Source organism: Amphiprion ocellaris, chromosome 9 (assembly GCF_022539595.1).
Source record: "Amphiprion ocellaris isolate individual 3 ecotype Okinawa chromosome 9, ASM2253959v1, whole genome shotgun sequence".
Classification (NCBI taxonomy): Eukaryota; Metazoa; Chordata; class Actinopteri; family Pomacentridae; genus Amphiprion; species Amphiprion ocellaris.
The window spans coordinates 5,085,323-5,113,273 of NC_072774.1; the positions used below are offsets into that span (position 1 = coordinate 5,085,323).

Consider the following 27,951-nt stretch of genomic DNA (forward strand, 5'->3'; position numbering starts at 1 on the left):
CTTCATGCATGTGTGGATGTTTTATTATTGGCTATGTAATGTAAAAATTACTAAAATTTCGAGAATGTGCGCCGCTGAAATCACTATTACGTCCTGATGCAATGTTTGTTATATGTTAATAGCTAACTGCTGACCCTGTCACACACACACTGACACACGTGCTTCAGCTGTCAGAGCTTTCAGGCTGGCAGCGACTGTTAAGAAACACAAAACCCTCAGAGTTATGTGTGTTTTCATGGAGGACTTCGTTGCTGCTGAGGCGCTTTAGCAGGTACGGAGGTGGCTAAGCTAGTTAGCCAGTTAACTGAGGTTAGCTGGGGATGCCTGTTCCTCATGTAATAACGCGCTAACTAAGGGGGCGTTTCTCTGGACAGGAATCAGCTCGTTTGACAACTTATCGTATACATGTTAACTAACGTATGCATTAAAATACCTGAAGTGTCATTTTGTGTATCTGTTGTGTGTCCTGTAGACAGTATGAGTGGTCAGAGTGCGGCTCCTCCTGCCTTTAATGGCATCACTCCGGTTCAACAGATGGTGGCGTCCTGCTCCGGAGCCATCGTCACTTCTCTGTTCGGTGAGACACTCAGAATTGTGTAGATTTTAACCCTTTTCTAGTTAATTCAGAGTGAAAATGGGGCTAAAATGTGAGGCAGCCTCATTAACAGTGAGTACAGGGAGCCAAACACTGTCTTGGAATTAATCTTATTTATCACGACCATAATTAAGTACAATCATATGTAAAGGTGTGATTTGTGACCAAAATAATAATAAATGAGAACCACTTAGCAAAATCAGGGCTGCCAGTTAGTACTAATTTTAGTTTTTAATAATAGGTTTATTTGTGTAGTGATTTAAAAGACTGGCTTGTTAAATAGTCCAGCAGAAATGGAGTAAGGGGAGAAAGTCACCGATAAAGTCCCATAGAACAATACCCCAAATAATAATCAGACCAAATCTGCTGTCTGAAAATAAAATAAATAAACAACCACTCTGGTCTTTTTGTAATGTAATAATTTTCTACTAGGCACCAATTTATTCTCATGTCATTTTTGTTTTTTTCCAAACACTACCTGCCACAAGAATTTCTCTTGGGACCAATAAAGATTCATCTTATCATATTTGACCTTAAAACAAAAATTAGAAACCTATAGCTACATGGCTGTTTAGACAGTTAAATGCAATCTGGGACATCTGAATCTAAATTTTTACCAAAACAATAGAGGAAAATTAATTTAGTTTGTGGTAAAACATTTTTAAAAGTGACATTTATCACATAATTTGCAGATTCACATCCACAAAACAAAGTGACTAACTTTAATTAGAACTAATTCTACTAAAGACAAGTACACCTAGAGTAAAACAACACTTTTTTCATTTATATCTTTCATATATTAGCTAGTTTTTGTATCAGAAGTTAGTTTGATGACTTAAACTTACAAAACAGCCAGTTAACATTACTAGAACATGGAAATAACCTTGATTCATCGTAGCATATTTTATCTTGAAACAAAAATGAGAGTGGCTGTTTAGACAGTTTAAATAGCCACTTTTTGTCCATGTTTGGTGTAATGAATGCTGATCTACCTACAGCAACAGGACAAAAGCTTCTTATACCAATCATTTTCTAATCCAGCCATAGTAAATCAGCACACTGGCTACCAGCAAATGTCAACAATAACACACCCTGTATACTAGGTGTTCTTTGTGCATGTGCTAACACAAAATGCCAAAATGCAGTGTGAGGAACATGTGTTTGTTGAATGACACAAAGGTCCCAAAAAGCAGGCTACTTGCATTTTTTAACAACAATATGGTATTCATTTTGGAGAGGACTCAGTCATGATCTGGAATATTTGCTATTATTCTTATTTTTGTAATTAAAAAAACAAAAAAAAAGGTATTCGTAAAACATTTCACTCCTCAGACTTAACATCTGTCATGGGTAGTCTTTCCCTTGTTGCAGTTTTAGTTACACATGGCAATAATAAGATCAGATTCAACAGGATCAATCACTGAACTAGTTTCAATGAATGAGTGATAGTTGTCGTGCTTTATATGAAGAAAAACAAAAAAAGACATGACATTTGGAAACTTTTGCAAAATATTACTGATCTTGTACAAACATACTCATGTTTTGTTGTTGATATTTTTCAGTCACGCCTTTGGATGTCGTGAAGATCAGACTGCAAGCGCAGAAAAATCCCTTCCCCAAAGGTATAATGAGTTTAAATTGTGTTGTCTAACGTTTTAATATGGCCTCATATTGTAGTAAATATTAAAGTTAATACATGTTTTTTTCAGGAAAATGCTTCGTCTACTGCAATGGACTCATGGACCACATATGTGTGTGTGAAAACGGAAACTCCAAGGCCTGGTACAAAGCTCCGGGTCACTTCAGTGGCACACTGGTAAATTATGCACAAATACTTTGTTTATTATAATAATAAACAGAGGTTTAGAGTTAGTAGTCAGACAAGCTTTCTGTCACCTATCAGTTTCACCTTCAGGGGCAATAAAGAATATTCCTGTGTCTAAAAATAGAATGTTTTATTAGTTGTCACCTATTTAATTAAAGGGCAGCTATTTCTTTAATCAAATTATTGGTTTGAGTACATTTTTAAAGAAAAAAGAAAAATAAGAAATAATTACTTTTGAAAATAACATAAAAAATAATGAAAAATAATTAATGGAATTATTTTAAAATTAATTATAATCTAACATTAATTAATATTATTTCACTCAATTATTAAAATTAATTACTTAAATTATTTGTAATTTAATTAATTAGATTAAAATAATTATTTGTAGTTAAAATTATTTTTAAAGTTAATAAATAAATAAACAATAAATAAACTACATTGATTGGAGATGTTAAAACAAAATAATGTATACATCGTGTAGATACATAAATTAAATAACTAGTATTTTCCACCAGAACTGCTGCGATAAATTGATTTGTTATAAACTAGTTAATTAATTTGTAACTATTTTGATAATGTCTTCAAAGTCTGTAAGAGTAAAATAGCAGGAACACACAATTTCACTGCTGGTTACGCACCAACGAGCTGCAGAGATTAATCGATCAACTATTTTAAAACTTGATTAATCATTTTAAGTAATTCTTTGCAAAAAAAAAAAAATCTCTGTTTGCAGCTTCTTAAATGTGAATATTTGCTTTTTTCTCTCCACCCATTTGCATTAAACTGAATATTTTTGAGTTGTGGACAAAGCCAGATACTTCTCACATATATTGACCAAAAAACTAATTGATTAATCAGGAAAATAATCGCTGGTTGCAGCTTTTGCAGCTACAACTTCATATTGTGATAAAAAACTGACTCCTCACTCTGCGTCTCTGCAGGATGCCTTCGTGAAGATCATCCGGCATGAGGGCATGGCAGCGTTATGGAGCGGTCTGCCTCCAACGCTGTGAGTGTCTCTTTTATTCTCTTTCCATTCGGCCTCCCCTCCTCCACATGTGGTGGATCAATAGTCATTTAACCCGCTGTTCCCTCTGACACCTTGCTAATGGGTGAATGAGCCGCCTCAGGCCCTCTTGAAGCATCATTACCAAAGACTGATTTATGCTAAGTGGTATTGAATCGTATTTTCACATTGTTCGTGAATTTGTTGGTGTCTTTGTGGCTTGACTTTTGCGTGACGTCCTAACGCTCCAGTGTGATGGCGGTGCCGGCTACCGTGATCTACTTCACGTGTTACGATCAGCTGTGTGCAGCTCTGAGGGTCCGGATGGGAGATCGAGCTCAGGAGGCTCCTCTGCTGGCAGGAGCCATCGCCAGAGGTGAGTTTTGGGTTTTGTTTTGTTTTTTTTTTTTTAACGGAATAAAACACAACAGATTCCAGCTCTAACAGGGCAAATAATGATAACAGGTCAGTTATTGGTAATAATCTACAGAGTGAAATAACCCTTTGAACTCCAAGCAGTTTCTGGGCATTTTGTCATATTCCTGTTGAATTTTTCCTCACTGCAGGCTCATTTTCTGACAGAAACAAAGAAACATAACCTGAATTTCTTTGATTATTAATGTGATTATTTCAGCACACACAGGTGTAACCAGTCCTGGGATTTTCTGTGTCTACGTACTGTAAATATTTTACTACTACTTGTATACTTCTATTTACTCACACAGCATGCAGTTTAGTTGAAAAGTAATAGAATTTTTGACAAGTAATTGTTGGTTTGTTGCTGAGTCACTAAACGCACCATTATTCTGGTTAAATATTTTGTTAATATTGATCCTAAAATGCATTTTTTTCTCAACAATACCTGAAATAATAATACATTGAGTATAAATTTCCCCCCCAAATCACCAAAAAGATGCATAAACATAACAATGCAAAATAAGGATGCTCAAAAAATTGCCGTTTGTCATGAAACACATACTGATATTAATAATAATCTCAATTTAGAAAGCACTAAGCTCAAAATCTAGGTTACAAAGTGCTTCAAAGACAGCAAAATAAACAGAAAAATTGTAAAATCTACAGAATTTACAGACGGATAAAACACAACATGGTGTTATGATTAAATATTCTATTACTATTGATCCTAAGCTGCATTTTTTCTCAACAATACCTGAAATAACAATACATTGTGTATAAATATCCCCCCCAAAATCACCAAAAAGATGCATAAACATATTAATAATAATCTCAATTTATAAAGCACTAAGCTCAAAATCTAGGTTACAAAGTGCTTCAAAAGACAGCAAATCCGAACAAAATGTAAATAAATCTGTTAAGTCAGACTGAAAAGCTAGACACTGAGTTTGCTTTGAAAACTATCCACACTTTACTGTTTCAGAGAAATGACCCATAATAACAAAATAGAGTTTAGCTAACATTAGCTTAGATTTGGTTATTTTTTCCCACTGAGCCAAGAGTCAAACATGATTTGCTTCAGGACTGTTAGAAAGCTGAAAATCCCATACATTTTTCTATTTTTACACTTTTTGAGTACAATAAATTATATCATTGTGGCGATTTTTAAATTTTATTATACTGTATAGATAAAGTGCCTTTCAAAGCTACCGGTGGGTTTTAGGGTTCAGATATTTAAAACATAGAGAGGAAGAAGGCTCTGCTGAGTCATTAGTACCAGAGTTTATTTTAGGTTGTCACAGTATATTAATAATGTTGGGGATTTAATTTCCAGATTAATTTCAGAGGTTAACCACCTTCACCTTTTGGCTTTTTGTAATTTTATCCCACATTTCATTTAGAAAGGCTGAGAGATGTTGTTGCTGTGACTCATCGTCTGATGCTCTTGTTGATAACTGACCGATTATTAAAACTAATTTATTATAAAAGCACCGTAGGAGGAGAGAAATCAGTTTCATCAGGTTTTTAATTAAAATGCCCTGTCTACCGGAAATTGACTCGGTGTGAATGTCTTGTTTTGTGTGTCAGTGGGTTCGGCGACCGTGATCAGCCCTCTGGAGCTGATCCGGACAAAGCTCCAGTCCCAGAAACAGTCGTACGGGGAGCTGACTCAGCTGATCCGCTCGGCGGTGGAGGCCGAAGGCTGGCGGTCCCTGTGGAGGGGTCTCGGCCCGACGCTGCTCCGAGACGTCCCCTTCTCGGCCATGTACTGGTACAACTACGAGAGAACCAAGAGCTTTCTGTGTGAGCGGTACGACAGCAGAGAACCCACATTCACCATCACCTTCATATCCGGAGCCGTGTCTGGATCCGTGAGTTCCTTTTCCACTCGTCTTCCAGTCTGCAGAGAAACACGTTGGTCACAGGGAAAATATCACAAGTCATTATTTGCTCTTTTGTGTTTGCTTTCAGATTGCGTCCATCGTAACTTTACCTTTTGATGTCGTCAAGACGAGGAGACAGGTGGAGCTTGGAGAGCTGCAAGCAAAGAACTGTAATTATGCCGTTATTTCATTTATTTATTTTCTTTGTTTCTTCAATTTTTTCAATATCTAAACTACTGAATGCTTCTGAAGACTGCAAATGTTTGATTCTCATGTCAGGGTTACATGGAAAGATTGTGAAGTAGCTCAGCTCATTTAAGCAAAAAATATAGAAATCATCGTTCATGAATCAAGTTTAGAGGAAAAAATACATAAGATAACAAATCTATGAGGTCTTTTAGTGTTTTTATTGTCAATAAATAAATTATGATTTACTAATCAATTTTGGGAGAAAAACAGCAGACAGATGAGATAAATCTATAGGAAGCTGGTCTTTTAGTATTGTCAGTAACGACAACATATGATTTCAATAGAGTTAAATCAAGGTGACATTTTGCCTCATAAACAGAATTATCTTTTTTGGCCATGTGTCTGAGCACATACAAGGAATCTTCCTCTCAAAATACTCAGAAAATAAAATATATGTGCATTTAAAAAAGGGCAACCGGTTAGAGAATGGAAATGACTATGTACAGTTAAATAGGTGTAAAAGAACATGTTTGAAGTAAAGCAAATGACCCTCTTCAGTTCAAACTACAGTTTCATTTATGCTTTCTACAACTATGTGTCCACAAGGAGATGCACAGTGTAAATGTCATCATCAGCCCAAAGCATGAACCATCAGAAACCTGCAAAAAGAATCTTAAAGAAACTATGTTCAATATGAGGAGCAATGTGATCCTCATGTAACTTTTGTTGCAACTAGAACGTCTGCTTTTAATACATAAACCAACCAGATTTGATTTTTATAGCACTTATTATCAAAATGAAATGTAACACAGATTGCTTTACAGGACGGAAGGAATAAAAAAGGCAGTAAAAACAATATAAAACAGCCTCAACACACCAACAAATATAAAATATGAGGAAACACCAGAGGCAAGACAAGTCAAAATTCATAAAAGCAAATAGATAACAATAACAAATGAAGTGATAAAAGATGAATAAAACAAGAAAAGCACTCAGAGAGCACAGTACTCCACCTAGGCTGCTCAGTCATTGTATGATTTCCAACGGCTGAAATCCTGAAAAAATTCGTGGCGCTGATCATCACATAACTTTGCAGCATTCCTTGGCGGAGTAATAAAATAACATTACTTTTTACTGTTCTATTCTAGCCTTATTTTAGTTTACTTATTTTATTTCACTAATGTACTTCTCTTTTTTTGCCTTTCTACTTTCTAGACTGCATTTCTTATGTAATTTTGTTTTTCTGAGCGACATCTGGCAAGAATTTCCTTTGGGATCAACAAAATTTCATCGTATCTTATTTTAAATATATAAATAAAATTGTTTTTAAAAACAGTAAAACAAAATAAAATGTAAATAAAAGAAGTCAGACTAAAAAAAAAGGTAGATATTGAGTTTGTCTTTAAAAATATCAACTCCCTCAAAACCGTCTAATTAAAAGGCCAGAAGAACTTGAGGTTCAAAACGTGGAATGAAAGGATGAACTGGCTTCATTGGGGAGTTCAAGGTGTCATTGATCGGCTCATTTACACTTTTAGAGGTCACATGTCTCTTATGTGACAGTTATCAAAGTCACAAGTCAAAGTCGGGACAAAAGGGCAGCATTATTAGCTGATGAGTGCTTATTAACCTCGTTGCAGTTGGACATACAGATGTCCTTTAGTTGTATGTAGACTGTAGAGAGAAGGGATAAACCGATAAGGCCAATTATTGGTAATCAAGAAAGGCCGATAAATTTGGAACCAATATGCATTATGTTTAAACAGCATGTGATAGAAGAAAACCTGTCATTCATAACTAGACTTCTTCACTGATAAGGGCCACTATAATTGAATATATAAAATAGTAAAATATCTCCTCTGTTTATGTGACTGAGATTTATCATTTTGTCTCCTGCACTTACGTCTGTTCTTTTTTTATTTTCTTAATCTTTCACTTTTATTGCCCACCAAGGTCCAGATCTTAAAGCTTTATTAATTATTGTTTTCCAGTTTCTGTTTCAGGCTAATCTATGGCCGCCTTCTAACTTAACCGCTAGCCATTAGCCGTTAGCATAGAATTAGCCGCTATAAGAGCAGCTATTTTCCTGGTTTCTATTTCTTGTTCAGTTTTTGCTGCTTGAGAGACATTTCTGAGACCACAGACAGAGAGAGGAGACTGCGTCAGACCTGAAGTAGCGCATTTAATTTATCAATAATCAGTGAATAGAAATATCAATGCCGATAATTCAAAAAATGCAACAATAATCGACCAACTGTGCAATCCTGCGTTGGGCCTTTTTGTTAATTTAGTGGCTGTTAGTTTCCCAGAATCACTGTGTAGATCTGAGAACTCAAGAATCAAATATACCTAAATGTGGTGCAGAATACAAGCTTTAAGTTAACTCATGATTCCTGCTTTTTCTCCAGAAACCTCATGCAGACTGTCCTTGTAGGTAGAGAAAAAATGGCGTGTATCAAAGCATTTTTCCTTGCAGAAAAATAAACCTAAAATGCAGTCAGTTGTATTTAAGAGCTGCACAAAACTGATCCGTACAGTCAAATATCATACCATAACACGCTGCATAATACTGCCTTTTTAGTTTCCTTAAGCGACCATGAAGGGAAACGCATTTCTCATTTATTTCTACATATATTACAAATGAAGAAAATATGACTGATTATGCATGGTAGACCTCAAACAAATGTAATATAGGAAATGCAATATACATCAAGAGTGGCAGCGTGAGTTAATAGAAAATGCAACAAAGATGCGCTAGCACCAAAATCTGGCTTCTGTAAAACCAAATATACAAGGCTCAGATTACAATACTTCACTCAGTGCTAAACATCATGCCGCCTCAGTATAGATTTGGAACAGGCTAGTACACAACATATATGAAATGTTTCTCTATGCAAATGTGCATTAGAGGAGTCAGAAAGAGAACACTGAATATCAAGAAGCTAAAATAGCATCCAGTTTAACCCTCTAAACCCTAAAACCTCCCTGTAGATTTAAAAGGCATGTTGTCTTTATAAAAAAATTACTATAATTATACCATTTCTAAGAGACAGAAACTGTAAAAACAATAATAATGGTTGGATTTTGAACGTATATGTGACATGCTGTCCTGTCAGGAAATTTAACCAAATCTCAGCTTAAAATTTTGATATTTTATCAAAATCACTTTACTCTGCTAATTCAAAATGAGCATGACAGGTTCAGAAAAAGGAACTTGAGCTCATCTATTATTGCCGTAACACAGAAAAAAGGCTGAGAATCACTGTCTTGCATTAGTTTTTTTGGATTTAAAGGCTCATCTGATTGGTGTTTTTTGTCTTTTCAGTGTCAGGTCAAGCGTCCTCCTCCACCTTCAGTGTGATGAGAAGGATCGTGGCACAAGACGGCTTTCCGGGACTCTTTGCAGGTCGGTACTTTCCTGATATTCTGTGAGATGTATTCGTATGTAAGTAAAAGTTTCATAAAGCCCTATCTGTCGCCCCTCTGCCAGGTATCTTCCCCAGGCTGATCAAAGTGGCTCCGGCCTGCGCCATCATGATCAGCTCGTACGAGTTTGGAAAGGCCTTTTTCCGCAAACACAACCAGGAGAAGATACTGGGGCAGCCGCAGACCAGTAACACCAGACAGACTGAACAACACTAAAGTAAACAGGCTAATATTGCCAAATTAAAAACTTAGGCAGAAATGGGAAACAAAGCAAACAAAAATCACTCACTTGACCATTTTCTGCACTGCAAGATATTAAAGATTAAAGAGCACCATTTATATGAAATGCTTTTTTATTATAGTATTTATAATTAAATTTTCCTCATGTTATGTTCATGACTGTAGATTCTATGTGCACACCTCAGAAGAAATATTTTTTAATCGAAATAATGTCCAGATCCAGTCATAGTACATGTATTTAACAGCCAGCAGATGGCAGCCACAGTGTTGTTATTAACAATAATGTCATTATCCAGGTGTTAAATGTGGCTGTTCCTCTGAGATACTGTGCCTGAAGTCTTTATTTTAGAGTCTATTTTATTCCTGAGTCAGTTTTTTGTCCCAAAATAAGAGAACCTCTATGTTTTTGCACTTGTTCTCCAACATTGTGTTAATGTTGTGTAAGAAAAGAGACGCACAAAAGCTTGCATGGTGCCAGCACAGCATTGAACAAGGGTGGAGCAATGACAGTTGTTTTTTTTTTTTTTTTTTGGTCTGACACATGTAAACTTTATGAAACTGACTTCTCAAATGTTCTGTATTCACACCAGATTTTCATGCCGTTGATTGTACAAGCTTTTATCACCAGTTTCAAGAATCTCACGCCATCGTATCAAATTTTCAGTTTCAGCAAGTGGAGTTTATTCAGAATGAAAGATTAAAAGGCAAATAAATTAACAATAAAATGTCTGCTGTATGTCTGTGCAAATGACTGCTGGAAAAAGCTGAAGGCAAATAGAAAGCCGTAGTAGACAGCAGAAGCAAGTACACCCCTGTACAACATCACTGAAAAGCCAAATTATGTGTCACCTCTTTAAAATTGCATTATTTTTAAGTATTTCCTATCATGAACTATCAAAAACAAACACTTAAGAAAGACGATATTAAAAATTCAGCCCCCAGAGTAGAAGCTCAATGCAACAAAAGTGAATCAACCTGTGATCAGTGAAACTAAACTGAGTCCACTTGTGATTTCCAATCAGCCAAATACACCTTCTTAGGTTTGGACCTATGGACTGTGTCTATGTCTGCATCATGGCTCCACGTGGAGAAGAATTGAACAGAGGAACTGAAAAATCTGACTGTAACTTCACAAATATGGAAAATGATCCAAGAAGATCAGCTAATAATCAGTGAAACATATTGTCGGCAGCAATCAGGAGGTATAGAATGAGCCATAGTAGCACTAATCAGGGCTGCAGAGGTCTTCCTCCTAAAATGACTCCACAGACAGTGAACTACTTTCACAATCTAACTGCTTCAGACTTGGTACAGGAGTTATCAATGGAATCAGTGGTTCAGAACACCAACCTCTATTGATGGAGGCCAAGAAAAGAAACCTTACTTTTTCATTGGCATAAAACTGCAAGATGAAACTTTGCTAAAGAACGTGACAAGAAGCCTGATGAATGTTGGAGAACATTGGTCAGATGAAGATAAATTAGTTGGGCTCAGATGGAGTCCAGCATGTTTGGTGTGAACCTGACCAGGACTACCACAGTGGATGCATAGTCCTGACAGCGAAGCACGGAGGTGGAAGTGTGATGATATGAGGCCACATGAGAGCAAAAGGTGTTGTGGAGATGATATTTATAGATGAATGTCTGTGGATAAATCAAAATACTGACAAGAAGCTGGAAGAAGAGGAATATTCCAGCAGGAGAACCATCAAAGAACTAAATCACACAAGAGTTTCTGAAGAACAAAGTAGAGACTATGACCTAGACAAGTATGTGGCCTTACTTGAATGTAAGAGAACACCTTTTGGGGTATTTTAAAGAGTACCAACCCTCCAGATTTGAATCTCTGCATTCACTGACTTGCTGCGCTGAGTTTGAGTTTCTACTGTGGGGTCTGTATTTTCAATATAGCCAACTTAAAGTTTACTTTCTTTACTGACATCAGAGCAAACAACCGACTGTTCGACTTCGAAGTACCACAGTTACTGTAAGGTGATGCAATGCAGAATAATTTGCCATTTAACTGATACTGCATGGGGTGTACTCACTTCTGTTGTGTACCATCTGTGTTCAGTGTTGAGGTACACAGCTAGTCACCAATAATACATGACATACTGAGCTTCTGCTAATAACACTTGTTTCTCATTGTCAGAATATCTGCTGCACGTTATTAATTGCCGAATGCTAAACACAATTCATTATACACAGTTTAAGGAATGATCTATTCGTGGTAACCAGCAATTACAGTGAAATACTGCATTTTAATATTTAAAGGGAATCTCATATCAGTCACAGCTTTAAAGCAAACCCAGAACTAAAATCATTACCTGAGAACAAAACCATGTGATACTGCATGATGCACAACAGTGACAAAGTAACACAGAGGAAGAAAAACATTAACACCTGAGAACTAAAGACTGTGCTATCCCAAATTTTAAAGACATAATGTGACAAAAGAGACGTGCATTCGCCATCATACATCAAAGAAATTGGTGGCTACACAACAAGAGACTAAAAGATCCTTTTAACTGCAGAAAATAACCCATAGTGTTGCTCGGGTTTGCAGTATTTTGTGTTTTCTCACAACTCTGATCTCTGATTTTCAACATTCTCAGAGATACAAACTCACTATTCAATGCTGCGAAGGGGCATTAGAGTTCATACATCAATGTACTATTAGTTCAATTCATTTGCTCCAAAGATTAAAAACACCAACTGGACAAAATAACTTAAATACACTTTGATGAAGTTACATTTAGAGATCCTCTAAAGTGTCGGGGGTCATTTTAATGGTACATTAATGAGACATTATTCAGTACGATGGAGCTGCAACATGCTACATCATATCCTCAGCTCGCAAACTTTCTTCTCTTAAAGCTCTCGACTCCACACACAGAACGGAAATGAACAAAAAATCACCTACATTGAGAAAATTCCTGGATTGTCTGGCGGGAAGCCGTTGTCTAGCTCTACGAAGGAGTGATGCCCGGGCTGCTGATCTCCGTCGCAGGACTGGCCAAACACTCGCTGGACTTCAGGCTGGCCAGAGACTTGTAGCTGGCTACCGACGTCAGGGAGCCGCACAGACCTCGTAGAGACGGAGTTTCCTCTTTACCTTAAGCATAAAATTAATGTCCAAATCAGGGGTGGAGGTGTTTTTGGATGGCAGTGTTGCAAAATGGCTGAAAATTTCAAAAGATGTCCCACAAGGCTCAATCCTGGGGCCTCTATTGTTCGCTATGTATAAGGATGTTAACATTTCCTCAGTAATTAGGTGTAACGTACATGCCGATGATACCATTTTGTGCTGTAGTGCAGGTACTGTTTATTCTGCGTTTGTCTGTCAGCAACATTACTCAAAAACAGATTAACGGATTTGGAAGTAATTTTCAGGAAAGGTCAGAAATGGCACAGGGACCTGTTAGATTTTGGCAGTGATGCGGTTTATAGTCTGGATCCACAGATTTGTTAAAGATTTCTGTTTCATTGCAAGATAGCGACATGGCATCACTGTAACTGTGACAACAAATGAACGCTAAGTCAACTGCCTGCTGACGATCACATGATTGCAATCCTATTACTCCGGGGGTGTTTCCGAGTCCCATCAATTTCCGTCGCCCGCTAGATATTTAGGTCACGCGATAAAATTATATAAACGTACCTTGGTGAGGCCACTGTGTGTTGGCCGGTCGGGCCTCCAGACTCAACGTATGCGACGGTTCAAGAGACGTCTGCGATAGACTCATATCAGCAGACAGCTGCTCCAGACTCTGGAAGCTCTTCCTGCCAGGAGACGATCAATAGAGCGAACACACATGATTAGTGCTGACGAGGACGGAAAACAGATCAGCAGCAGTTTTAAATGATTGAATACCTTCGGCGTCAGACTAAAACGATTTCAGTTTTTCATCTTGGGCATGGAGATTCTATAATGATCCATACAGTAATAATTACTTCAATAATCAGCATTTACTGACACTTTTTCATTGTTCCATGCATTATCTTTCTTGAGGTTTCACTGTCTTTGGAGTTTATTAATTAATATACATCAATTAAATAGAGTACTATAAGAACAAGGGTCAGCTTACAATCTATATTATTGTAATGAGTATCTCTTCACTGACGCCAACAACAGATAATCCACTGTCAGTATATCTATTTATGTAGCACACTATCGATTTGTTTCAGCATCGCTTTAACCCTCTAAACCCTGAAACTTAACAGCATGTTGACTGGTATCTGTACAAAATAAATAAATAAATAACCAAAATTACAGCATCTATCAGAGCTAGAACTCTAAAAACTGACAAAATAGTGATATTTACACAGTTAAGACAGTTCTCAGATGTATAATGTGACGCAATTTTTGTTAAATCAAAGAAATGTTCCTTTTGTTACGGATTTATGGCATTCTAATTGTCATACTGCACAGAGACATTTCTGTGTTCCATAGAGGTGCAGGACTTTATATTGCAGCAAAAAATGAGGAAAAAAGTGATGAGAACAAAAGATAAACAGGAAACAGCTTGGGTTGCAATAAGAAGACACTCTAAACTTCACTGTTGCCCTTCTCTTTGGGGGAAAGTAAAACCGATGCACAAACTTAACCAATAACAACCGATGATTCCCCCCATGTGAACATGTTTCTCTCTACATTCTTTTCTAGCTAATTGACAAAGATAAATGAACAAGATCTCAGTTGGAAAATGAAAGCAGCACAGCATAGACTCAGCCCATAAGTTATGTTTTGAATAAAATACATTATGAAGTGCAACAATTTTAAAATAAATTTTCCATTGACTGAATACAAAACATTTAATGTGGACTTTAGCTGTTGGAGAAAGTGTGTGTCGGTGCTGTGAAGTTTACGCAGCAACGTTACACCAGACAACTTGCTGTCAGCTCTCAGAACATATTTTCTACAGCTGGTGTAAAAACAAGTGTGAGAATAAGTCAGAAATAAATATGGACTCTTTGAAGCGTGTCGGCCTCAGATTCGTGCTCGTTCAGTCACAAGAGTTATTACATTTTGTGGTGTAGTCAAACCTCACGCTTCAGGAGGCACATGAACAGGATTATTTTCATGATCTAAAATTTTAATAAATCTTGTTTTTAAAAACTCATGCAGACATTTGAGCAAAAAAAACCCCGATACAGAAACTAAAAGCAGCCAGCTAATCTATGTATTCCTTCTATGTGAGCAGATGGCAGTATATAGTAATACTTGAAACATTTTCTTTTTCCATTCTATATTTATATTTTTAAGAATCTTGCATTCATCTCTCAAGTTCATGTCTCAAGTTTTTGCATTGTGGGTGTTTTTATTTTTCTTTAAACGCTAAATTTTGACTGTGCATCTACATACTCGTCCCACTGTCCCGTGTTCTTCCTGTACAGCAGCGTATCCAAGGCGACGGCATTGGCATCCAAGGCGTCAGGAGACGGCCACTGATTGGTCAGATGGGCTGTTAGTTCTTGTCTGGACCTCAAATCGTTGTTCTTAAGCACCGTCCTGAAAATACAAGACGATCATGGTTAGTAACATTGATTTAACAAACAAATTCTTGCTGGACGTGCAGTAAAACAGGTCTGAAAATAGACTCAGAAATATAGAAAACTACTTGGAAGGAAAGGAAAACCGGTTGAAAACAAACTTAACACAACTTTGCGACACTCCAATGTGAGTGAAGATCTTAGATTTCATGGTTACAGTTGTTAGAACGATTGACTAAAAGATAAGAATGTCAACCTGCAGGTGGCGCTAGTGAAGGATCAACAAAGTCAGTTGGACTCTAGTGACAATCAAAGTCTGTACAAACAGATTCAAATTGCTGCAATTCATGCAGAAATGTCACCAGCATTTGTTTTTCTGATATGTTTTACACCCCAGCTTCAGTCTCAGCCTCCAGGAAGCTGCATCTGCCAATATTTCAGAAAAACAACATATAAAATTGGTGGATTTGTCTTAATTTATCTCTACTTTATGCTGCATGTTTTCATCCTTACATCTTCTCTGACTTTTATCCTCACAGTTAGTCACTTTTCTGTCACTTTTCCCCGTATTTGCATCTGAAACCCTTCAACTGAGTCATCAACATGGCAGATCATGACACGAATCATCCTCCTAAGACGTTCTGCAGCTCGCACTGAATCAGTGATCAGCCTGAGAACAGCTGTTTTTATTCTCGCTGATTAACGGAAGAACACGACGCTGACGCAGCTTTTTCCCAGCGCAATTGATTGGAGAACACAAAAATAACGAACCGCCTGCGACCTCCGGGCGTCTCGCTGCGTCCTGAATGTCAGGCGCACAGTCGGACCTGCTGAAACCTCTCCGGCTGATCACGGCTGACCTGACATGCACCTCCAAGCAGCACAGTGGACTCACAGCTGGTCCTGCAGCTCCAGGATGATGTACTCCAGCTGCTCTTTCTCCACCGTGTGGGAGAGGTGGGCGTCTGCCAGGCTCTGCTGAAGAGCCTTGTTGTGGGAAACGGCCTCGGACAGCTGGGCCTCTCGGAGACGAACCAGCTCTTCCAGGTAACCCTGAGGCAGAAAACAAACATGGACACACTCTTGTTGTTTGTTTAATGATCTGAAGGCAGCAAATGAGACACAAACTGACACAGAGGGACGCCACACGACTAATTTTACACAATTTTATACAATTCAAACTGTGGACACTGGACCCTGAAAACACTCTGATCTGACTTTGTAGACTTTTAATGTCTTGTGAGCAACAGCAATGTGCTACTGGAGGTTCCTCACTGGGTTCTTTGGTTTCAGTCATGACTTGGAACTGACTAGAAACCAACTGCATCAGCTGTTCTCAGTTTATAGTGTCATAGAAAATCTGTAGAACACGGCAGAACTTACCAGTTGCTTTTTCTGTGCAAAATCTGCAACAATCTCAAGGGCAAAAAAGCACTGAAATTGTAAAAATTCATCACTTGCATTTCCAACATAACATTTTACTGTATTTTGTCACTTGTTTATGTCTTTTCCAGCCAGAAGAAACCTTTTGGTCAAATAAAAACCACTATAAATCCAACTTTGGCGTGAGGATGAATAATTTGAGGCTTATCAAGCTGAATGTTTGTTTCTGTCAAACCAGAATTCTTCACAGGATTTATTTCCTCTGACATTTCACAAACTAAGCCCCTAATCATGATGAAAATGTCACGGCGCCGCCCTGCGTCCCAGAATAACCCCGATATTAAACCGATTCTACCTTCTGCTCCAGCGCCATGCGGTACTTCTGCTCGAAGCGCTTGCACTTGCTGACCAGGTTGCTCTGCTCGGTGAAGATGGAGGCGGCGGTGGCCGTTTTGTCGGGGCTGCTGCTCTCGCTGCCGCTGCTGCCCAGAGTCCTCATCTCCTCCTCGTCGCTGCTGATGCTGTCTGCGCTGCACAGAACAACCACAGCGACTCTCATGTTAGTGCAAAAATATCAACACTGAATATCTAGCCAACTGACCACAGATAAAGACTTTTACTTATGGAGCTCAAAGCAAACATAAAATGCACGCAAATCCAAAAAAAGAAAATACGACTTTTTAACATCTTACATTGACCAAATCTTAGCACACACAGGTTGTTTGATCAATGCATGATGCTAAAAAGACGCCTAATACACTTAGAAGACAATTAACACAAATGTATAACATACTTTGGAATATTTAATCACATTTTTGTTAGCTGCTGTCCATTCAGTCAACCTCAGATTTAGTGTAAAACCTTTATAGAACACTATTTTCACATTTATACACTAATTTATGAAGATTTAAGGCATCAGCCCTCACATACAATATAAAAACCATTCAATTAATTAATGAAGAAAAATATATATAAAGAAAATCTACAGTACACTAATAATAAACTGTGCAATTTGAATTAAAGCTGCAAAATATATCGTTTTAGCATCAACACTGAAATGTAAATTAAGGTAAATAAACTCTTTTTTTGCTGCTCGGTTCACATTTTCCAGGATGTTTGTCTGATAAAACATTGTTTACTCAAATTTAAGGGTTCTTGGACACACTGAGGCATTTGTTTTTAACTTTACTTAAAGGACGAAGAGTTTGTTGACATGCAGACTTCATATGTGCACAGAAAAATGAGCAAGAAATGGGAGGAAAAACACTGAAAAGGAGAATTTGGTTCCAAAGCTACTCAACACAAGTTGTAGGGCTGCACAGTTTATCCATAATAGTGAATATGAATCTGATGGACTGAGATACTGACTTCTAAAATGATCTGTTCAAAGCCAACAGCTCATGGAGATAAAACAACATGGCTCCAGCTTGGGTAAATATGAAATATAAACACCTTATTTCACTGCAGTAAAATCTCAGTTACAGACACGTTAATGTTGCCCAAAAAGTGGTTTTCTATCAGCAGGTTCTTCAATTTTTGCCACCAAACATGGCAGTAGTTTGTTTGACCATTTAAATCTCTGCATGATGAGAGCAAAACCAGATCTGAATTTCATCCAAAGCTAGAATCTATTTCAATTCACCAAAGGAAAAAAGTTCCAAACGTCTCTTTTAAAAATCAGTTTTCATTTCCGTTGCAGATGCACTCCCCTAGAAAATCACCTCAGCCACAGTAAAATGAACAATTCTTTCCTAATAGAGATATTCAAGTCATCTAGTAGCATATATATCACCGAAAAACTTTTTAAAATGATCACAGTGTCAGTTTCTTCCATATCATGCAGCCCTGAAGTGGATAATTTCCTCAGACAAACCTCTGAGTGAACTTGAGATAAGGCGTGTAGTCGATCACAGCAGGACAGCTGCCGTCCAGACCTTCTCCTTTCAGACAGAAGCTGAAGACAGAAAAGATGAAATCAGTTTCTCCTGCTGCATTATGTGACTGTATGAGATCCAACGAGTGACTTTTAATGGCATTTAAATCAACTCCTCCAGAGCTGGCAAGATGTGGTTTAATGACCGGTTTTTGGCAAAAACCAACTCACCAGAGGAATGCCAAAGAGGAGGAAGAGCCAGAATTAAATAACAAATTATGTAAATATATACTCCCCTTCTCTGATTTGTCCGATATATCATAAAATATGGATTTTTATTAAGACATCTGGGAAATTTTAGCTCGATATGACAAATATTTTGCTCATTAATCCACTTTCAGCAAGATTGTAGCACTAAAATTTTGACTGTTATATTATTACTGGGGGGGGGGGGCGACGGCATGTGGATGAACTGAATTAAATTCTCCCAAAATATTCAGAAAATCTCCAAAAAAAATTCACAAAATGTGTTTCTGAGAAAGGTTTTTGTAATATTGTGTATTTCTGGTAGTTTATCCAGTCATTGTGTAACATTATTTCGATTTACTTCTAATTCAATCAGCCTCTGGAGCTGTTTTTCCTCCTTCACGCCTCGATTAAGCTTCCTGGAGAAACATCACAGTTGAGAAAATGATTTGCTGCAGATCCAGATTTGAGAGAGCGAATGAGGAAGAAACAGATAAAGATGGAGATGATGAAGGTGCACCTGAAGTCGATGGTGTTGAGTCCGATGAGCGTGTCGGCTAACAGTCCGGCCTCCTCTCCCAGCATGATCGCTCCGTCCTCGTAAAACCTCCTGCAGTCAACACAGACAGCATTAAACTGAGAGCTGCAGCTGCAACATGAGCAATCACTGGACTTTATGAGACACTTCTGCTCCGATAAAACGTTTTATACGAGCTCTGCAGTGAGACCTGCTGGTTTTGAAGTCCCTCAGTGCAAATGAGATGTACTCCGACAGTCTCTTCTCCATCAGCACCACTCTGATCCAAGCTCTGCCCTGAAGAGACCAACAAGACACACAGGAAGCTTATTTCACGTCTAAACATGTCATTATGTGTCTCAAAGGGCTTAAATGCTTTGATTGAACTTCTATTAAAGACATGACATATAGAAATACATTTTTTTTCTTAGTGAAAAGTGTAAGAAGTCAGTGTTCAGTTGGTCTCGCTGCTATGAATCCTATAAAATATGCTGAAAAGCCACTAATATGACTTCAAAATAGCCTTTTCTGACTCAGAGGTTCCTGTAAAATTTTAGTTTATGAGCTGAAAGCTGGACAATATCCAGCAGTTGTTATATTTAATAGTCGAGTTTGATGATCCAGAAATAAAATTACAGATATCAACATCTAAACACGTCATTATGTGTCTCAAAAAATATAAATGTCTTGATTAAACTTCTATTAATGACATGGCATGTAGAAATAAACATTTTCTATCGATGCTTCACTTGATTTAAATCCAGAAAGTCGATTCTCAGTCAGTCTTGCTGCTAAAAATCCTATAAAATATGTTGAAAAGCCTCAAGCATGATATTAAAAAAGCCTTTTCTGACGTCTGAATTGCTGTGATGATGCTGCACATGTGAGGCTTCTCAGTAAATACCACCAATTTTACACCTTTAATGTAAACACCAGCAATTTTTGCACCGTATTTCTTCAATCAGCCTTATTTGCACGTTAAATTCATGTTCTTTTGTGCATTAGTTTCCTTACTGTTCTAAAATATAACATGTGAGCTACTGGATATCCTGAATTTCCCCAAACGAGTGAATAAAGTATCCATTTATCCATCCTTCCATCTACAACAGTTTACCAAAGCAGAACAATGCTGTTAGTCTGAGTCACACTGTGAACTTTTTAACCTTTTTCACTGTTTCTGTTGTTCTTTCTCTAAGAGGATAATTCAAAGTAAGGCCAAACCTCAAAAGCCTGATTCTGCATGAAGTTTACTGCAGGTGAGCAGCAGATGTAGGTCTGTGGATGTAAAACTGGCTGATTTCTCACATTATATGTATTATTCCAATCAAGACGCTCTGTTTTTCTTTGACTTTCAGTGTTTTTCTTGGCCTCCCAGACGGTTTTAGTCTCACCTTGGCTCTCGATGATCGTACGTTCTCCATGCTCTCCATGCTCCGGATGCAGTTATGAGCTACTTTGCTGCAGGCGGCTTTTATATAATCCCAGAAACTCCGAGGACTCTCATATCCGAACCAAGTGGTCTGACCTGAGAGCAAAAACACACAGAAAACAGGGATTTATACTAACGTACACCTGCATTAATACTAGGGATGCATTATTTTAATTGTAGATTAATCTCTCGAGTGATTAAACTGTTGTTGGGTTTAAAAAATGTGAAAAAAACGTCAATTACTGTCTTGTTTAATCCACACACCAAGGTTACTCAGTTTAGTCATACAGGATTGAAAAAAACTGAAAATATTCACATTTTCAATATTCACATATTGTGTGTTTTTTAAGGTATTTTCTTCAAGTTGCAGTTTTATTTTCGTAATACTTGCAAGTCCAGACCTTACTGTGAATGCAGCAGACTTTAAGCATTTCTTTGTTAGAAGTTTGGTTTCGTACCTTTGAGTCGGTGGCTGAGGATGTGCTCCAGGATGGAAACGAAGTTAACGAACTCCGGAGACGAATCATCTATCGTCTCGAAACAGGAGCGATCCAGCAGAGTCTTCACAGAAAACCTGAGTGTGAAAGAAGAAACACACAAACAACTGCATTACAGTCAATTACTGAAACTGTATCTTCAAGGGCAACTTCATTAAATCTTTTAATGACTGAATTACTAAACTTTATTTCTAAGTGTTTATTTTACCTCGAATCATCAGGATCCTTCTGCTCCACCAGCTCAGATTAGTTGGAAACCTTTTTATTATAAACAATGGATATTTAAATTTGTTTCTGTGAGATTTTAGCGCAATTTTTCAAATATTTTCCAATCTCGCCTGTTAAAAATTTTTTCCCGTCGACCCATTTTCTGCAGGTTTTTTCACATTAAAAGTTGAGGCTGTTTGAACAACAATATCTCAGCAATTATTAAAGATAAAAAAATGAATTTTTTACTGTTATTTCTCATGTCAATAATTTAGAATCTACAGTACAAGTAGATATAATAACCTCTGTTGAAATATGAATGAACATTAAAGTCGTCATGACAAATTGTATTTTTTAGCATAATTTAGCAAAAAAAATATTTTCTGAACCAAACGTAGCTGCATGTCACAAAAACACAAAACTAAACATGTAGAATCCTTTTTAATATGAAATATTTAGTCACTAAAGTGGGAAAATGTATTTTTGTTTAACTTTTGTAGCTGTTTGAGGAGGTATTTTAATCCAAATGAAACAGAGTTCAGGAATTTCAGAATATTCCAGATTCTGAATCAATGGTATGATGAGAAATAACAATAAAAAACTTCTTGAAAGTGGGTTGATGAGCAAAGTATTTGTTATATCGAGCTAAAATTTCCCAGTTTTCTTTACAAATATCCATATTTTATGCTATATCAGGCAAATCTGAGATGTAGAGTATATAATTTTGTAATATTTTATTTTTCTTCCTTCATGTAAAGTGCAATATTTCATTTTCATTATCATGTGTGATTCAACTTATTATCTCTGTATAACTGCCAGCATTACACTTTACTTTTCTATTCTAGTCTTTTTTCAGCCTCATATATTATATTTCAGTAACATATTTTATCTTTTCAGTTTTCTACTTTTTAGTCACTGCATTTCTTATGTGTCTTTGTGTTTTTTCTGACCAATATCAGGCACAATAATTTCCTCCGGGATTAATAAAGATTTATCTTATGTTAAAAATGAATGTGACAAGAGCACAAAATGCTTAGAAACTGCTCAGGATTCAAGTGTAACAGATAATTTCCCACTTTTCTACACTGACATCGAAGCATCCACAGTGGAAAAACACTTTTCTTGTTGCTGTGCGATTCCAAAAGCTGCTCATCAGATGTCACATTCACAGCTCCGGACTAAAACAAACTAAAAGAATAAGATCTTAATTAACGTCCACATTGACCTGCAGTCATCAGTCACGAGGAGCAGGAACCAAACACGTGTCCAGAACGTCTGGAACGAGGTTTTGATTAATGTTCTGCGATGAAAGCAGCCGTGACACGCAGCGACCGGCTTCTCGTGATCTGGTTTCAGCTCATTACGCAGGAAGCAAATCTAATGGACGAGGCCGAGACGTGTCGCCGTGTGTGTCCTTTCATGAAATCTGCCAAACAGCGTTCACAATTTAACATCCACTGAATAATCTGACTTTAACATCTCACTCTGCTGCTCTCGCTTCCCCTGGTTGCCTAGCAGCAGGGCGACCACAGGCTGTTAGCTTCCTGTCAACGAAGCTGACAGATTCCAGCGTTTTTACACCAATACAGACTCAGTTTTAAATCTCATATAACGCACCGTCAAGCCAAATGTTGATTTAACCCTCGTGTTGTTCTGCAGGTCAAAACTGACCCGTTTTCAAGTTTGAAAATGTGGAAAAAAAGATATATTTTCACAGTGAAACTTCTAGTGTCCACATTTTCAACATTTTTGGGGAAATCTTTGAACATTTTTTGGTGGAAAAAAGAAATGTTAAAAATGTTTCTTAAGAACATTCACAAAAAATGGATTGTGGTTGATTTTTATGTGAATGTTCTTAAAGAAAATATTAGAAGTTTTACTGATATATATGGAATCCCTTTAGATATTTCTAGGATTTTTTTTGGAAGATTTTTACTCATTTTTTGAAAATATTTACAAGAATTTTCTTGCCAAATTTGGGGGATTTTTTAAAAATAAAACTTTAAGGGAAACTTTTAAGGAATTATTGGAATTTTCTTCCTGAAGGTTTTGCAAATTTTCAGAAATCTGGGGATTTTTTTTTTTTTTTTTGCTGAATTTTTAGATTTTTTTCAGACAAGGAAACAATATTTTTTGGTGCCCATAAATGAGGACAACAGGAGGGTTAAAGTGAATTTTTATTTGACCAACAGGTTTATTCTGGCTGGAAATGACAGAAACAAGAGAGAAAAGACAATACAAACATTGTGTTAGTGATGAATGTTAACTATTTCTGGGTTTTCTTTGACTTTTTTTTAAGAACACAACATCCAGACTTGCTCATAGGCTTGAAATTGGTGCAAATTCTTGAGAAAATGCAGCTTCCTTCGTATTCCAGACAGTCCTGGTAATCTCTACCACGTTCTACAGGGTTCTTATACACTATAAACTCTCCTTAAGTGGCATTAAGTTTGTCAGAATGACCTTCTTTCACGCTTCCAGACAGATTGTCTTATTCATTTACATAATTTACACAAAAATGACAAATATTCTCTGGTCTGATCTTTGTAAATATGAAGATTTGATGCTTTTCTCTGTCACATATGATACTAAACTTAATATCTTCGGGTAACATTGAAGTCTGAAAAATTTTAACTGCTGTTTTATTTTTCTGACATTTTATAGCCAGAATTATTAAGATCATTAACATCTCTAACACAACATCTTACTGTATTTAGTCTCTTGTTTATGTCATGTCCAGCCAGAAGAAACTTATTAGTCCAAAAAAATCACTATAAACCAAAATGTTGGTCTTAACTGTACATTATCTGCCAGAAAAACAAGCTTCCTTTCCAGAAAAGACCTTCATGCAGACTCCTCTAACTCTCCTGTAGCACATACTGCACTTATTCCATCAGTAAACACATTAAAAATCCACTCAGGGTGTGAAACCCGCAGAAAGAAGACACTTCGAACTGTATTGTAGTTCAAAGAAGACGCCGCTGTGAGGACTAATAGGAACAACTCAGGTCAGATCAGCTGCTTTTGATAAAAAACAAACCAAACATCCCACTTACACCGACTCTGGAGTCAAGAGCACATTATTGCCATTGAAGTGGTCCAAGTCGTGAGGTCCCTGTTGCTAGGCGACCGACAACAATAATCGATGTGGGCTTGTTTAGGAAACAGAGAATGGACTCCTGTCTGTGTTTCTTTATGAATGAGGAAAAGTTAGACGGAGAACTTCTGAATGAGGATTTGACACGACACAGTGAGACAAACACTAGTGGAAATAATAGAACGAAAAATGCCATTCTTAGTGATTTTATCAGTGTTTTTCCCTATAAAACAGGTCAAAAATATCTGCTGTTGAATGTGTGATTTACTGGATATCTGCCTGAATTCTCAATCACTCATTCAGGCAGATAATATTAAACAGCCTTTTTAAAAAACACAACTAGTTGATCTTCTCTTAAGCTACATCCTGAATTCTGTCATTCATTCATTCATTCATTCATGAGATTTCCATTTATAGTGCTTTTTATTTGATTAACAGGTTTCTTCTGACTGGAAATGACATAAACTACAGATAAAATACTGCTAGACATTATATTAAAAATGTTAATGCAAATTTTTCACTATTTCTGTGCTTTTATTTTTACACTTTTAGTAAAAATGTCATGTCCAGCATCATATTTTTCTCAGTAGTCCATGTCAGTGCCTTTACTTGCCACCAAATCAATCCAACAGTTCCTACAGTTGCTCATAACCCTTTTGCATTTTTGCATTTAGCCATGATTTGCAATTGACTTCTGACTGACTAGAAAACGACTGCATCAGCTGTTCTCACTTTATAGTGTATTAGAACGCTGTAGAACATGGTAGAAATTACCAGGAACATCTTGGAATTGCGTATAAAAGCTGCACTTGCAACAATGTGTGATGCAAAAACAGTTAAAATACATCATTAACATCTCTAACACAACATTTTACTCTCTTTTGTCGCTTTTTTGTGTCATTTTCAGCCAAAAAAAAACCTGTTGGTCAGATAAAAATTCAGCATAGATCAAAATCTTGCATGCAGGTAAATAATTTTGGAGCTTAGTGCATTGATTTTTAACTATTTTAGCATTTTATTTATTCCTGAATATGCTGAATTGCCCATTTGCTGTTCATTGAGGATGTTTGTTGAAACGTCACACGTACATTTAGCCTCCAGCTTCCATTAACACTCCCAGTAAAGATCTGCCCCAACCTAAGAAAAGCTCCAGTCAAGCAGAAGGAGTGAAAACACCTGAGCTGGTGTGCAGCATGTTTAAATATAACATCTTAAGTGGAACACTGAACGGCAACCAGCATCTGAAGCCAAATGAATTAAAATAAATTACAGAAATGCTGAGACTTAACATGAAGCATCTTAAAAAAAACAAAAAACACCAACAGCGCATAAATTAAACCACTTGGAAGAAGGTCAGGAAAATACAATAAAACAGCAATTAGACCCCAATGTAGCAGCATGAAATATATCTGATTTACTCTCAAATTTACCAAAGTAAAGCATCAGATGTGAAGATGTGCAAAGATGGAACCAGAGAATATTTGTCTTTTTTGTGTAAATTGTGTTAAATGAATGTATTTATCTGATTCAGTGTTAAAAAAAAAAATCATACTGGCAACTTTAATGCAACAAAAGGAGGAAAAAATGGTATACTGGTGGGTTTATATGGGTTTTTCTCTCTCAGATAATGTCTCGTCTTGCCGATCAGCTGGGAATCGAATCATCCTGATCAGTAAGCAGCACCTGAATCCAATCACCTTCCTTCACTCATCAGTTTCCTGTGACGTTAATCAAGGACACACACACCTGACCGTCCTCTCACCTGAAAATGCTGCTTCTTTATTATGTTATTATGGAACCTGATGGATTTGTTTCCATAAAAGAGGCTGAGCAGACAGCAGTTGGAACGAGTCGGCAGCTCGTTTTCCCCCCAAACCTCCTTCATCTTGGCTTCTATCTGACCCGACCTGCCCCTGAACGCACCGCAGGGACCAACAGTTAGCAACTGACATCTGCCAGCAGCACCAAAAGAACCACAAATCAATACCGAGAGCAACGAGATTCTCACTGCAGCCCACGGAGACACAAACAGAAACAAGACGAGGACATGAAAGTGCAAACCTCAGCATCTAGCAACCCCAAATTAGTCATATCCAGGCCAAATTTACATTTATAGTGATGTTTTATTTGACCAACAGCTTTCTTCTGGCTGGAAATGATGTCAACAAGTGACAAAACACAATAAAATATTGTGTTAGATGATGTTAATGATGAAGTAAAACTATTTCTATGATGTTTTTTGGACTAAAAATGTTCAAAATGATGCATATCACCTTGAAATTGTTGCAGATCTTGGCAGAAAATGCAGCTTCTTTAGGAAACAGTGCAAATCCAGTCTTTTTTTCACTTTAGTTCTTTCATTTACAGCCAGAAGAAACCTACTGATCAAATTAAAAAAAATCACGACAAATCACACTTTGTCGCGTGTATAAACAACTTGGGGCTTTAGTATATATTTGGATAATGAAATCATGGCCTCTTTGGCAAAATTTTAACTCCTTTTTTTTTTATAACTTACTCTTAACCAAAACTGCTGTATAATGTGGAAGAAACTGCCAATAGAAATGGGATAGAAGCTGCATTTTCTCAAAAATATGAGGCAATTTTTGGGGTATGAACAATTGCACACATGGTATTTTTAAGTTTAAATTCATCATTGTCATTTTCAGCCAGAAGAAACCTGTTGTTCAATAAAAAATTCACTATAAACCAAAATCTAGCATGGTTTAAGTGTATCTAGCTCACATTTTCTGTATCTTAGATGCACTTGAGGCACCAAGTTCACTCCACATGTGCTGTTTTCAGGGATTATTTGCAGAAAGATGCTTTAAAACTGCTAAATTAGCTTCCTGTCAGAGTGTCTGTGGCTTCAAGGTTAACAAAAATGTAGAAAAAACTGCACATTTCCAAACTGTGCGTTCAGGAGGTGGGAGTTATGACTCATGGTTTCTGAATTCCAGCCTTTAACCCTCCACTGAATTGAACATGAGGGTGATTAAAAGTGAAATGTGAAGGCATGAATGTTTAATGGTGGGCGTGTGACTGACTGATCTGCAAAATAAGAATGGAAGCAGGCATTTACCTGAGACCTCCTGGCTCATATTGTACTAAAACTCATGCAGCAGACAGCCTGACTTTGTCTCCTCGTGTTATTGTAGCTCAAACCTGCAGCAGAGGTTGTATTTCTGCTCCCTGTCACCTCACAAAAACATCTCACTTTATGAATTAACGAATCCGGCTGCATGACGGATTTCCCACCTGCACACCGTGAGCAGATTCCTCCTCTCCACCGCGGAGCTCCGGCCCGCTCCCCGCCGCCGGATCAGATGCAGCCCCGCGCCGAGAGACGCCATCCCCGGTGAAGCGCTGCGCCCCGCCCCGCTCCGCTCCGGTCCCGGTGCACCAGGGCTGGACCGGCCGTGTCCGTCGCCCCGGAGGATCAGCAGCTGCTCGGATGGATCAACACAAACCTGCGACGAGCCCGACGCAGTCAGTGCGTCGCGGCTTTTCAAAATAAGAGCTCGGACATGGGGATGGAGACGGACTATTCCTGCAGGGGTGTTCAGGCTGAGACCATTACGCACAAGGAGGGGTGGCACAGAATGTCATATCTCTTTCATTTATTT

At 37.4% G+C, this 27,951-nt stretch overlaps 2 protein-coding genes across 2 annotated transcripts; one reads left to right on the forward strand and one right to left on the reverse strand.

Moving 5' to 3' along the window:
- Positions 1–101: 101 nt before the first annotated feature.
- On the forward strand, positions 102–10,313 carry slc25a40 (solute carrier family 25 member 40). The gene is made up of 10 exons (XM_023290004.3): positions 102–271; positions 473–577; positions 2,158–2,217; positions 2,305–2,411; positions 3,365–3,432; positions 3,681–3,805; positions 5,434–5,717; positions 5,818–5,899; positions 9,244–9,324; positions 9,409–10,313. The coding sequence occupies exons 2-10, from the start codon at positions 478–480 to the stop codon at positions 9,558–9,560; spliced, it is 1,059 nt and encodes a 352-aa protein (XP_023145772.2). The 5' UTR covers positions 102–271; positions 473–477; the 3' UTR covers positions 9,561–10,313.
- A 1,141-nt stretch (positions 10,314–11,454) lies between these two features.
- On the reverse strand, positions 11,455–27,923 carry rundc3b (RUN domain containing 3b). The gene is made up of 11 exons (XM_023290003.3): positions 27,584–27,923; positions 20,983–21,098; positions 20,487–20,620; positions 19,307–19,392; positions 19,099–19,188; positions 18,333–18,413; positions 16,815–16,989; positions 15,972–16,129; positions 14,949–15,095; positions 13,245–13,366; positions 11,455–12,698 (listed from the first exon to the last, which is right to left on the reverse strand). The coding sequence occupies exons 1-11, from the start codon at positions 27,676–27,678 to the stop codon at positions 12,553–12,555; spliced, it is 1,350 nt and encodes a 449-aa protein (XP_023145771.1). The 5' UTR covers positions 27,679–27,923; the 3' UTR covers positions 11,455–12,552.
- Positions 27,924–27,951: the final 28 nt, after the last annotated feature.